Genomic DNA, 14,819 nt, shown 5'->3' on the forward strand with positions numbered 1-14,819 from the left:
ATTTTAAACTAAAATGCAGCAAATATTTAGTATCATTAAATATTTTCGCTAGTTGAAGTAACAGGATTTGAATCAAGAATTTTTCTAATATGGTGAAAATATTTTAATCAATTTTTTTACTAAATATTTGCTGCATTTTAGTTTAAAATTTGTGAAAATTGTTAAATAAAGTATTGTAAAAAATAATAAAAATATAAAGCCGTAATAATAATCCGCACTTAGTCGACTTATTATCATCGGCCAATTATTTGCATGGTGCGTATATAAAAAAAACCTTGGAAGTGCTTTTAAAGTCGGCTTTGTGTTTTTTGTTGTTGTATATTTATGGGATATAAAGTGAGTGTGATTCCTTAATAAAGCCATTTCTATGTAGAACGGTTTTGCAGAATTCTTATTCTTCTGCTTCTTCAAACTCTAATCGAAGTTCTCAAAAAGTCATTGAAAAGCGAAAGTATTTCTTTCTTTTAATGGTCTTCAACATTTCATACATACATACATACATACATAAGTACATACGCAAGTATGCGTGCGTGTGCATCAGTGTGTTTCCCTCTAGCTTCTCTTCACTATCCCTATTCAACTACTAGTTAATTTCTTTACACCCCTCTCCTATTCCTCATTTACAACAACACGTCTATACACAAATTTCATCTACTCTCCAACGCCATCGATGCACTATTCTCTTGCTTAATCCGTTTCGCCGCACTCTCAGCACTCAGCAACATTTTCATATCTTTATCGTCATCTACATCGTCACAGATATCGATCTCTTCTCTATCACAATCATCATCGTCATCATCGCACATCGGCTCTTCATCAGCTTCGACTTCACATTCTCGCTCGCGCTGTTCATGCGCTTCCTGCCGTCTGCGTTGCATTTCCGCCTCCGCCGCGAGCAATTGTTGTTGATGTTGATGCGCTTGTTGACGACGTTGCGCCTCCGCATGCTGTTCGGCTAATTGTTGCTGATGTAATTGTTGTAGATGTTGTACGTGTTGCAAATGTTGTTGCTGATTGTAGGGGTGATGTTGCATGACGTGCGCATGTGCTTGTGCATGCGCCTGTTCTGCCAAACCACTCATAGCGCCATTGGCTAGATCAATGCCGCCACCGCCAACAACACTGCTCCCCACCACATCGTGATGCCGTTTGTGTTTGGAGGGGGCATCGAAGAGCAAACGCGATATGGAGAATGAAGAGATCGGTGAATTGTGTGTGCTGCCGGCCGAGTAGGAGGTGTTGGTGTCGTCCGAGGTGGGCGTTTCACGATCACTCTCATCCGATTTCAATATATCGGCGGCTTCGAGTGATTTCTTATGCATGCCCAGCAGCCATGGCGCTACCGATTCGTCATCTTTGGCCGATTTGAGTATGGTTTCGGGTAGTGGCAGCGAGTGTCGTACCATGGCGCCGTAGAGGCCATATTCAGCCATTTTGGTGCTGTGGCCCCAACATTTTTCCGTTTTTCGCCATTTAGCGCGACGGTTCTGGAACCAAACCTGGAGGAATAGAAAAAAAACACTTTTAGTTGTAGTCATTCCAGTTCTCTAAACGTACACGTAGAATTTGTATTGAAACAATAATATTTTATGCAATTAATTGGAGATATAAGTTGAGGAGAAAAACGCCATTATTTTGAACGAATTTGGAGGAGCCGAAGCATGAAATGAAAAATAAATCGTTCCATAAAAAAAATAAACTCCCAGGCCGATGTTATATGTTAGTATGTAGTAGTTATGTAGTTATACTTCATAAAGTTATGTAGTTATACTTCATAAAGTTTACATCACAGAGAGAACTGACATGCCCACACAAACTTTAATGAATGTAAATCTTCAGATTTCCTTAGACTTCGAGACTTATATCGAAAAGAAGCCTTCGCAGCTCGGATCATAGCTCAATCTAGAGTCTTTTTGGCGACCTCAAACTATTTCTAAAAGGAAATACCTCTAATATGCACTTTAGAAAAATTCATAACAAGCTTTGATTCTAGAATACTACAATTTCATTTCTCCTTTAACTCGGTGTTAAATTTCCCCACCTTATCACTAAACATTCAATAGCTACAGCGCGTGGTGCATACTTGAGAACTTCAAAGGTATTTTAAGCGTGCGCGTAAATTTAAGTTTGCAGTAAATAAAAGGCTTTTGTTGTAGATTTAATTAAAAGAAAAATAAAATCAATTCCTTTCACCTCACTTTTAACTCATTTCTTTCACTTTCAAGACTACCATTTTATTTTCCCCAACCTGTACTCCCAATACATATTTTACTAAAATGCAAGCAAAGCGAAAAAAATATGATTGGCAGTTCGTGTACGCAAAGGGAAATTATATTACCAACTTTTCTACCTAACTTGGTACTCAGCATTTGCTGCCGTAATTATGTAATTAGTAATGAGTACGACCGCCTGCAGCCACTCAGCCACTAACAAAATCCATTTCAACGAAGCAGAAGTGAGCGCGTTGAAATTAATGCTTCTCAATGAGTACGTACGCGTAGACCTATGTATGTGTGTATGCGTGTACATCTATAGCAACTCGTATTTTTTGGGGGTAAGTTTTGCGCACAAAATGGTGGCGCAGCAAAGGAAATTGAAATAAAATTATTTCCTTTATATATAACAAATCCCCCCACACACAAATACCACATCCAATACACAAACTGTGAGTCGTCACTGAAACGGCACAACGCGCGTAGAACGCATGCACTGACAGCGGGTGGTTTGGCGGCTGCAATGTGTATGTATGGATGTATGCATGAGCTTTAACGATGCAAAGCAAGTTTGTGTGTGTGTATGTAGATGGTGTTGTTTGTTTGTTGGCGGAGAAAACGATCGGCATTGCAAATTTATGACAGTTTTCATGCATATACGAGTACCTTCTCCTATAGAGTACTCGTATACTCTATGTTATTTTCCATATCACTTGCGCGCATGTTGTTGTTAGTTTTACACAGTTGTGTGAACACTCCGCAGGGTAATAATTAGTTGCTCGTTAATCAACACAGCAAAGCATCGGTATAATAATAATGATGCTGCTGCCTCTAAGTTGGCGAGCAGCACTGTCTCACGCCAATAATGAGTTGCGTGTGCGGGGACGTGTGCGCGGGTATTAAAATCGCATATCAGACAATGCAAACAACAAATGCAACAACTGCAAAACAAAGAAATAGAAGTGTTAACGGTCAGCCGAATTTTCGCGCATCTCCAACAAAACCACAACCAATTCGCACCAAAACAAACCAAAGAACAATTCCATTTGTAATTACCCCGCGCGTGCAAAGACTGCTCTACTCATCGTTGACTACTGCCGTCGTCGTGCATTGTGAATTCTTTTCGCAGCAAAAGAAATTGAAATTTGATATTCAATTAAAAGAACTGAACAAATGAATGAGTAAAATTTTTATAATACCGCATTCGCATTACAAATACAAATGCGAGAGTGTGTGTGTGTGCGTGCGTGGCGTATTCTGTTTGGGATTTTGTTGGATTTTCAGCCTGTGGTATGTGTTTTAATTAAATAAAATTTTATTTATTTGCCCAACAGCGTAAAGATGATTTTTGCAAGTTTGTGTGTGTTTAAAAATGTAAAAATATTTGGTCATTTGAAAGGTGGAATGTGTAAATATTTATATATTAAATTTGTGTGTTTTTCTTGTTGATGTGTGCAGAAAAGGTTGCAAGGGTTTCACAGGGACTATCGCAAGTGTTGAGAAATGAATGAAAAATATGCACACACACACACACATATATATATGTATGCACATACATACATACAAAAGTGATTCGCGATGGCATACTTTTGATGCCTTCCTAGAAAGTGCGAGAAAATGAAATAAATATTTCATTAATAAATCAAAATTATGAGAATTTTACGGAAATTTGAGAATAAATCAAAACTATGAGAAATTGATGGGTATTTAAGTAGGTATGTTGTGTCTTATTTAAAGTTCTTCCAAAATATTTCTTTCCAATACATTGAGTAATATATTTAAAAAAAATTTAATTTTTTTCTTAGTGCTAGGCGGCCAAAGGGCGTCCTCCACCCTCACCAGCAAGCATTAGTGCTGGGTTGGCGACTTTACACCTCTACACACAACATAAGAGATCATAAGTTGGCCGAATGTGGAGTGAAGGGTGTGAAATGAAGCGGGTTTCCATGTTGTTTGTTTCATCACTGATCCAAATTTCATTTCTTCATTCATTCCTAATATAGGGTGGGCCATGTAAAATTTGCTTTTTGAATCGGCTATAAAAAAAAATTTATCAATATTTTTTCAAACTTTTTTATTTTTATTTTGAAGATTGAACATTGTCATTTATGAATAAAAAATAATATCGTTCAAATGACTGCCACGACTGGCTTTACAGCAGACCATTCGATCAACCCAATTTTTAAGCACATTTTCGATTGTTTGGGCTCCAATTTCATGAATGGCAACTTCGATTTCATGTTTTAAAGCATCAATCGTCTCTGGATCGTCGAAATGCTATGCGAATTTGTCCTTAACGGCTCCCCACAAAAAATAGTTCAACGGGCTTAAATCACAGCTCCGAGGCGGCCAATTGATATCGGATTTCGGCTGATTATTCGGTTTTCAAAAACGGTAGCCAAACTTTCGAGTGTAACTTTGGCAGTGTGACAAGTTGCACCTTCCTGTTGAAACCAAATGTCGTCCATGTCATCCCCTTCAATTTTTGGAAACAACTCGTTGAGCATGTCACGGTAACGCTCGCCATTTACTGTAACCGCGGCTCCTCGCTCATTTTCGAAAAAAAAAAAATGCCGCCAGACCAAAAACCGCATCAAACAGTGACTCATTGTGGATGCATTTGCTTCTCTACAGTAACGTGTGGATTTTCTGAGCTTCAAATCTGACAATTTTGCTTATTGACGTAGCCACCGATGTGAAAATCAGAAAAGAAGAGGAAGACTCACCACTTTGGAAATAGGTTTTCAATATTTCCCAATTTTGTTCAATCGTATAGCGTCCCATTTCGTAAATGTCAAACCTTTAAGTAAATTATGAACACATTTGACATGTCATTTGTGTTACCATTCTCAAAAAAATAGGTGGTTCAAAAAGCAAACGCTATATTTGCCATTTTAGGCTTTGATTGACTACTAGAAATGCTCTGTATCGACTATTCATGAGTGGGTTGTAATTAATGGATGTTTCATCCATGGTAACGAAACGACGTAAAACTCATGCGGCGTGCGATTCAACATCGCCAAGCTCTTCTTTGGAGTTGGGAAGTGATATGATAAGTCTGTAGCCTATTCAAGTTCCTGAACGCTCGCTCACTCAATATTGAATCGCTGATTTTATTGATAAATTTTGATATGGTGACTTCAAGAAGGTATCCAGAGCGTTCAGCGTCCCATTATGTTGGTATAATCGTACCATCGAAAGTGAGCAATGCGTTGCTGCATGGTTCCAATCGGCGATGGAAAGTCCTCATAATATATTTCAAGGCGTTTTTTGGATTGCGGGATGCCTTTTTCCTCCCATAAGTTGGGTTTAATGATCAAGCAAAAACTTTTTTTTACATTTTTAGGACAAAAGCATCTTTTGCTTAAAATGAATGGGATGAAACGAGAGGGCGGGGAGAGGAGGTGGTAGGATGGTTAGGACGATAGGTTTAGACTGTGTGGATTATGAACCATGACTGCGCTGCGTTTGCGTCAACCGCTTTGTGCCGCTGATGATCAGATTTTTAATGTCCACACCAGCTACATATATCAGCAGGCGTAGCAAAGAAGTAAGAGCCAATATGCCTAGATCTTAACTCCGCCAGAGCAGGGCAGCTAAGGAGAAAGTACTGAGATGATTCCATCTCATCCTCCATACATCCGACGCAAAACGGACTCGAGGTGATTCCAAGTCTCACAGCATGCATTCCTCACGCATAGTGTCCTGTGACAAAACCCACGAGATTCGAGAGCTGAGATTTTGTCAACCTCAGAAGCTCGCCTGAGCGCCCCCCATCCACACGTGGCCAGAAGGATTTCGTGACCTTAAAAGTTTGAGTACTTGCCCAGCGCTCGTTGAGTTGGCGTGAGGCCAACCTTCCCGGAAGCATTCCGCAGATAGTCAGGGGAATCCCAATTCACATATTATTTTGCATTCTGTTGTGTGTTTCTTCTAAATAGAATGTTGAATTTGAGGGAAGAACGTTCTTTTTTTAAATTTTTAGGTTTTATTGACCTACTCTTCTATTATTTCAAGTTCATCCGATTGCTATTCACTTAGGAGTCGCCAGGACGATTTTTCTGCATACGGTGCAAGCATTATGAGCTGCCTCCGGGCATCGCCAAGTATCCTCCAGGCAGCTTCCGAAGATCCGTTTGAGAGGAGGCTCATGTGAGAAGGCGAATTAGCCGATATCTGGTTGTGCGCTGGCTTTGGGATCCGCCACGTGGAAATGGAACTGTCAAACACTACAGCTTCTTTCAATTTGTTGGCAATTTTGGCAGTGGCTATCTAATTTTTTCCTAAAATGCTAATGAATTAATTAATTAAGAAATAAACCAAACATCTGTCCAAGAGTATTATAAAATTGAGTAGACTTCAAATTAGGACCTTAGTAGGGGCCCTCACAGGACATTGTCTCATAGGTCATTATGCAAGGAGATTAGGCGCTTACATGCATGATTTCTGTAGTAGCTGTAGGAATGAGGAGGAGTTCGAAACAATTCAACACCTTTTTGCACATGCCCGGCTCTAGCCAGAAGCAGGAACCGATATTTAAGATCCAACTTCTTAATGAATATAGATAATCTATACACTTTAGGTATCAACAACTTTTTACGCTTTGTCAAAAGCTCAGAATGGTTTAATATGGAAAGGGAAATGTGGCCCAGCCCCCGCGGCTCACAACGTATCCATTTCGTGGTCTAAGTAGCATCGCTGTCTCTATGTGCGATGCAGCTGCCAAACCTAACTTAACTTAAGCCCAACGAAAAAAAAAATACATTTGTAGGCTTTATTATCATTCATGATTTCAGAATTTAAAATGCAGCACTTCATTTTCATTATTTTCTTAAGACATAAAAATTAACTGACAAAAAATGCCAATTTGACTCAGCATCAAAAAATAATATTTAACAATTAAAAGAGGAAAAGTAAGAAAGAATTTGTATATTTATAGAAAAAACTCAGAATATGTACATTGCAATACAAATTCTAAATAAAAAATGTTCAATAAAAAATATGTAAGAGAAAGTTTGTAAACTTATAGAAAAAAATATGAAAATATATTGCAAAATAATTACAATTTTTTTTTAACTTTATTTGGTATTCTGCCTATACCCATAATTCATAGAAGACCTTTTACAAATATTTAAAAAGTGACGGTGATTTAAGTAATAAAGGTATTTTTCCTGTGGAATATCCTTTCCAATAAACAAATTTTGCATTTCATAGGGAGCTCTTAGATTAGCTGGACCGGTGTTATCCAATTCCTTTTTCATCTTTCTCATGCAGTGGTGGCGTGGGAGTAGAGACAACTTCATTTGGGTGTGAGTGAAGACGATCCCGGCATTTGCTTCAATTTTTAATGCAAAATAAAGGCAAAATATTCATTGTGTTTACCATTTTTCATAAAATATGAAGGAATGTTCTGGTCAAATCGCCACAAGGAACTGATGAGTGATTGCTTAAAAGTCAGAAATTTTAAAATCACAAATTTATTCATCTAGGCATTCAGTGAATTTTCGCAAAAAAATATCTAGTAAACAAAAGTTTGTGCTTTTCTGGCCTGGCCTCATATCAAATGTGCAAAGAATAAAGGGGAGGTCTTCAGGTGGCGCCTTTGCATACTCTCCATTAATTATTTTTCATTATTATTTTTATTCAATTTACAATGTATTTGGTAATTATTGTATTTGGTACTTTTGGTAATTATTTCCATTTAAATTTAAAAAAAAAATTTAAATTTTAAAATTCTGCTTCTTATCTTAATTTTTAAAATGCTTACATTGAAATAATCAGCAGAAAAAGCCTTCCTTATATGGTTGCTTACGCATTACTCTTTTCCCACACTCATAAATTAACGATAAACCGGTATTTCTCTTGCTAGCCAAACACTCATTTCGTTCCATCTCATATCAGTACCAATCTAACCTAATTCGCCGCACAACTTGTTGTTGGTACTTAAGCGATAGTAAATCCCAAAACTAATTAAATAAATGTCGGCACAAAGTCAGTTGACTACATCATTGTTGTTGCGCAACGCATTGCTTGATATTCGATATTAACGGTAATTGTATAACAGTGGTAACAACAAACAAGTGCAAGCCGAAAATAATAACAATAATAATGCGCGCAACATTTATGTAAACGGCACGGTCAATTTGCAATTACCGAATGAAGTAGAAAAAAGAGTATGAATTTGTAAAGAACGTGAAATGTTTTAGGCGCTGGAGTGGCAAATTCCCGCGGGACAACTTGAAAGGCTGTGTGGAAAAGTTTAATTTTATTGCGGATAAAGTGTTTCTATGAGGGTGCATTAGTAAGTAGTAGTTGGGTGGGTGGGGTGCTTAGCTCATAACGAGCGAACGACGAGCGTCGTACACACGACACGCGCTCATTTGCCACAATTTCAAGTGTATGCGTGAGAAAAACGCGGACTGCAATAAACTGTTTCTTTTTTGCCAGCTGTGAGCGCCGAGATGCGCACACAGATAGTTTGAGTAGCAATGCAAACGAACAGGCGCGAACGCGTGCTGCAATTCTCCAAGGTATGTGCGACCAAGAGGGTGGGGAAAGGATATTCATACGTACATACATATTTTATACATATAGGTATGAAAAAAAATTTAAAAGCACCAGCAGAATATTAAAATTAGACAAGTTCAAGCGGGAAATAGAAATTTTTATCACGTGACCGAATCACAGCAAAGTATTCGCGTGAAATGTGTGCAAGCGTGTGCTAAAAAAAAAAGAAACACAAAGAGGGGGAAGAGTATCAACTGCAACCCCTTGTTTATTTATTGTTTTTGCTGTTGTTGTTTGGTGTGTTGCCTGCTTTGTTGATTTTGCACTTGTTGTAACGCTTGTTTGTTTGCCAGTTAGTGTTTTGCTACAAGCATTCTAGATGAGTATTTGTTTAATACACTTGTTGTTATTGTTTGTGCTTTTTGTTTGTTTTTGTAACACTTGTCACAGAAATAGCAAATTAGATCAGCTCGAGTTAACAACAATAACATAAATGCGTACTTCGCGGGCGCACCCTAATGCCGAATAGTGGCGTATACTTGACGATTGGGGATCATGACAAAACAAAGACAACAATACCAACAACAAAAATAATATAATAAAACAACAAAACATTAATAATGCATAACTGATGACAAAAGCTAGCTGCATTATCGTCAAGGCAACACTACAGGCACATGTTGCTTTGCTCATATAAGCAACAATGTTGCTGCAACATTGTTGTATGCATTGTAGTGCTCTATTTAGCGGGTAAGGGTGGAAACCGACAGGTTTCAAAGTTGCTGTTGTATTGTGTGTTATTATTGTTGTTATTCTAATCGTACATCCATTAGCAGCCTACAAAGAGTAAATGCGCGCTCATCAATGTTGAATGCCAATTCTTTTTTTGTGTTTGTACGCAATTATTATTCATGCGTTTGTGAAGTATTTCTCATGCGATTTTTAGGTATTTTTTATACACTACATTGCGTTTAAAAACATGTTCCGCGTAAAATAACATGATTCTGCAGAATATCTTTGTAAAAGAAATAATCCGCGATTCCATCGACTCGTTGAATTGGAGCCTTCGTGTACAATAAAGCATTTGGTACATCCTTTAGTTTTGCCCGCCACTGTGTATTGGTTTCCACGACACACTTTTTATGCGCTACACCAACAGACAATGCTAACAAGTGCAATGATATCTTTATTTACATTTCGCAATTGTCATGCAGATTTCTATATGAAACACTGCTGGTTGTGCACAAGCACATCCATATTTGTGTTAATTCGTATTACGCGGCTATTAAAGTAATGTCGGAACAACTGAAAAAAATTTACAGCTCATTACACTTTCGCATTTTTTAACATATTTCATTTAAACGCTTCGCTATTTTAACCCCTAAACTGCACGCCATTTGGCCTTCCTCACTTTGCCTTTTTAAATTTTATTCCAACTGCTGGATGAATGCGTTTAAACTGCTTTGTGTAGGTGTTAATTACATAATTATGCAAAACAGGTACTTAGCTCTGGAATGAGACAAAGAGGAGAGAAAATAAATATATTGAGTGAATGAAAAAAATCGAGAAAACCTTTTTACTGTGGCCCTAGTAAGCTGTAACTAAAGAATTTTGTTGCTGTGAACAAAATAAAGGTTGGTCGGAACACAAGTTATTGAGCCATATTTTGTTTTTGAATTTTTTTTTTACACTAACAACTAGAAATCTCGTTTGCTAGGCTTTATGAAGAATGCACAATACGTCCATTACAAAAAAATGCAGACTGGCTTCTTAGTCAATTACACTCATAATCCTCACAAAAACATGACGTACCGCCAAGAATGTGGCCGCGAATATGCAGCTCAACTTAAAAACTTCAGCTTGCCTTCAAAATAAAATTAAACATTTTTTTTAGGTTTCTAAAAAAATTATTATACTAATTAATAAAAATTCAATGCTCCAACGAAATCAAAAACAAAAAATATTATTTGCAGGAAAACCTGTTCCAACTTTGCCAATTACTGTTTGGGAAGGAGAAATTGAGGAGAACAACTACAATGCACAGAATACAGAGGTGGGCCGAACTTCGGACCGCTAACCGGCTCTCAGTGTTTACAGAAAACTGGGATTGTGTTGGTGATATACCGAAAAAATCAACACAACCTACGCTCAGGTCTCTTCGTTTGCAGTCTGAACAACGACTGATTGGACGAGTGTGTAAATACGTGTGAAATGAGCACAGAATTCTGTTGCCGATTTCCCGATGATGCGGCAGCCGAAGTTACTCTTACAGTTTTGCCTCGGATGGTCAAACCTGTAATCGAAAATCCTTGTGTAACATCCGAAGGTATATAGTATAAATAAGATATAAATATTCAAAAGTTAATGACAGAGAGAGAAAGAGATCATCTGAGAGTTTCAAATCACCTCTTAGCTGGCAATTGGAAAGAAGTCGTGTACTTTTAAAGCTTTCATAAAGTTAATTGTTTATTAATTAAACATTTAATTTATTTAATTATTTATTGATTAATATTTCAGAAAATTAATTTCTGGAAAATCGATAGCTCTGGAACACTTCTTCTGGTATCGCTTGGGATGAATGCAAACTAGAAAGGTTAAATGGAGGAGAACGAAGAGGCCTGTAATCATCAAAGGTGGTTTGGGGGAGACATATGTAAATATTCAAAAGTTAAAGAGAGAGAGAGAGAGTAAGAGAGAGATCTTCTGAGATAGATATTTAAGATCTTAGTTGGCAATCGAAAAGAATACGCGCCCTGAAGCTTTCATAAAGTTATTATTTTATTTATTCATTCAAATTAGGAAAAAAATTAAATTTCAGAATATAAATTTCTGGAAATTCATTAACTCTGGAACATTTTGCCTGGTATCGTTTGGGATGAGCGCAAACCACAATGAAGAAATTGAGGAGAACGAAGAAGCTTCTAGCCACGAAAGGCGCTTGGGTGAGAAATGAGTATTCGAAAGTTTAATTGGGTGAGAGAGTGAGAAAAAGAGAGAGAGAGAGAGATCTGAGATCTTCACATCTTCCCGTATGGGATGAGCGCGAACCACCATAAAGAATTTGAGGAGAACGAAGTAGTCTGTAAGCCGGCATTTTTTTTTTGGTGAGACATAAATATACAAATGTTAATTAGGGGGTAAGAGAGAGCGAGAGAGAGAGAGAGATACCATTTGAGATCTTCAGATCGTTTGGGATAAGCGCAAAGCACGAAGAAGAAATTGAAGTTAAATACGAAGGCGGTTCTTACACTAATATTTTTTTCTTTGTTATCCAGTTTAAAGGTTTTAAGCATTTTTTTCGTAGAATAATTTATACTATATATATCTTTCCATCGTATACATTTTTATTTCTTCTTGCATTGCATAATGCATAATTACATGATTAACAATAGCATTTTTCACAATTACTGCAAATGACAAACGGAATCAAATAGCGGTACCCAGTACCTAGTACAGCAGCGGTGTAGAGGGTTGCCGTTTGTAGTGGGTAATTGTATAATTACTGCATAAAAAGGTAGTAGAAACCAGCTAAGCTTAAAAAATAAACCGTTTGGCGGAAATGAAATTAAAAATGCAACAAACATAATTAAAAAATTATGTTATTATCCTGTTAGAAGGAGGCAGCGATGCAAATTTTTATTTGTGTGCTCGTAGTAGTGGATTTTTTTTTCTCTGCCTACAATTTTTTTCCATTTTTTTTAAGCTGCATACAAATTAATGAATTTTAAATACCACATTTTCTGCTATTAGAGCTGGAAAAAGTAATTTTGTGCGCGACATTTAGACTTGATGAGCTGAAGGAAGTTACAAAAACAAAAAAAAAGAAAACAGAAGAACTTGGTAAAAATGTTAGTGACTCAAATAAAGTAATTTTTGCCGCTACTTTGCACAAGCATTTGCATGAAAATTATGCAAAGCGTATTGCACTCAAAAAAGCAAAGCGAAAAAAAGTAGCAAAAAAGCGGAAGGAAATGTGCAAGCTAAAATTGCTTAGTTATTTTGTAATTGCAAATGAAACGAAAAAGTATGTCTCAAAAAGTTAATTTCTTCGCATTTCCAAGCCTCGATCTCTTCATGCACTTTTGTAAGGAAAATAATCTTTTGTGCATTTTCGCGTTTAATACATTGTTTTTTTTTTTTTTTGTGTGTACTTCAAAGTGAATTTCGCGCAGGAAATCTTGAAAATATGCATGTTATACTCTCAAGTATTGCAATAATTGCGCTTTTTGTGTTTTTTCATTTTTATTTTGTGTGACCATAAATGCATTAAATACTCGAAATTGCAAGGCGGCATTTTGGCAAAGGTTCACGGCATTCAGCGCTTCAAATTGCCTGCAGATTTTGGGTTTTTAAAAGTAAATGGAATCTAAAATTCGCACATGCGGTTGAGTGCATTGCGCTTTTTTTGCCCGTAATCTGTATGAAATACTTGAAAATCGCCAAAAAAAAAAAACAAAAAAAAAAACACCCTACTCTACTGCGTGTGATGGATAGCAAGAAAAATACTGCAAGTAGCTGGCTAATCAATGACTGAAGGAAAACATTCATTGCCATTCCACAAAGTTGTGCAGTATGTACGGCACTAAGTGGCTATGGAGAGCAAAAAATTGGCATTTTTTTAAATAATCGATGTAGGCGATTTCGTTGAAAATTGCGCTTTTTGTAATGCGCTTTCATGACAACTTTTGAAGAAGACAGAAATTAAAAGAATAGGTAATCCATGATGAAAACTCAGGCATTTGAGCAAATATTTTGGAGAGTTCGAAAAAACAAAAATGTGTTTAAGCAAATTGCTCTGTGCCGTTTTCATTGTTACTCACTAGTCTCATACTTCCTGCCTGGCTTATGCGCTAGTTGCCAACTAAAATTCCATTCTTATTAAAAACCCTTTTTAAAAACGAAAGTATACTTATTACCGAGTAAAATCACTCTAGTAATTGCACCTAGAAAAAATCATCCAAACTAACAGAAGTCAAGTCAGGCTAGTAAACCAGCGTTGCAATGCTTGAAATTTGCATTCACCAGCATTTGCCGTTAGGAAACCAGCGTTGCTACGCTTGAAATTTCCATTCGCCCACTATATTTTATAAATTATCATCTTTTTGTAAATTATTCAACCTAACCTAAAATATGAAAAAAATGTAAAACCAAGTTGTGCACCCTTTGAAGGCCTATTACGAACAGTCTGATACGCATAAAGCTGCAATTAGCGGTGCCGCATTTGCATTTTGTCATAAAAATAGGGATATTTTCTTTTAAATTAATTAATTTTTCATCGTTCATTTCTAATAATCAATTTTTTATTGCAAATATCAAAACAAATGTAAAGTATTTCACAGCTGCTTTTGATTACGGTGAAAAAACCAAAATTCAATACGTACATACGGCTACGGTTATGGTGTTACGGTGGTTACGGCGTGATGCTCAGATGTTTGATCAGAACAGCTGATTGCCATGGTTATGTCGGTTTTGGCCGAATCTAAAACATTGCGCCATCTAGCTCGGTTCACTGCTTGCTGGCGCCAGTTGGTGACACCGAGTGCTGCCAGGTCATGCCTCACTTGATCTCCGTAGAACGGAGATTGGGTCTGCCTCTTCCTCATCGTCCACCAGTGGGTATCCTCTCCAAGGACTGTCGTGTCGGAGCACTTTCGATCATCCTCAAGACATGGCCAAGCCAGCACAGCCGCAGTATTTTATTACGCTTCACTATGTCCACATCGCGGTATAGCTCATACAGCGCGCTCTTACATCGGACACGGAACTCATTCTCGCCTACATGAGAAGAGGACCAACGATTTTTTGGAGAATTTTTCTCTCGAACGCTTCCACTGCGCTCTCATCAGTTGCCGTCCTCATCCATGCTTTTGCGTCCATATATAAGGACGGGGTTGATTAGACTTTTGTACAACGCTGTTTTCGTTTTTCGTGAGAGGGCTCTACTTCTCGATTGCCTACTGAGCCTAAAGTAGCGCCTGTTGGCAAGAGTTATGCTTCGTTTAATCTCTAGGCTGACGTCCTTCTGGCTGTTTACACTGGTTCCTAAATAAACAAAGTCCTTCACCACTTCAAATTCGCGTTTGCCAACAGTGACGTACT

The 14,819-nt window shown here is 37.4% G+C and overlaps 1 protein-coding gene across 1 annotated transcript in view; it reads right to left on the reverse strand.

The window, feature by feature from the left end:
- Positions 1–556: 556 nt before the first annotated feature.
- Positions 557–14,819, reverse strand: part of LOC129238385 (muscle segmentation homeobox) — a 90,315-nt gene continuing 76,052 nt past the window's right edge. Inside the window, exon 3 of the mRNA XM_054873409.1 lies at positions 557–1,499. Coding sequence (XP_054729384.1) covers positions 648–1,499 — 852 coding nt within the window. The 3' untranslated portion in view covers positions 557–647. The remainder of the gene's footprint in view (positions 1,500–14,819) is intronic.

This window comes from Anastrepha obliqua, chromosome 2 (assembly GCF_027943255.1).
Source record: "Anastrepha obliqua isolate idAnaObli1 chromosome 2, idAnaObli1_1.0, whole genome shotgun sequence".
Taxonomy (NCBI): domain Eukaryota; kingdom Metazoa; phylum Arthropoda; class Insecta; order Diptera; family Tephritidae; genus Anastrepha; species Anastrepha obliqua.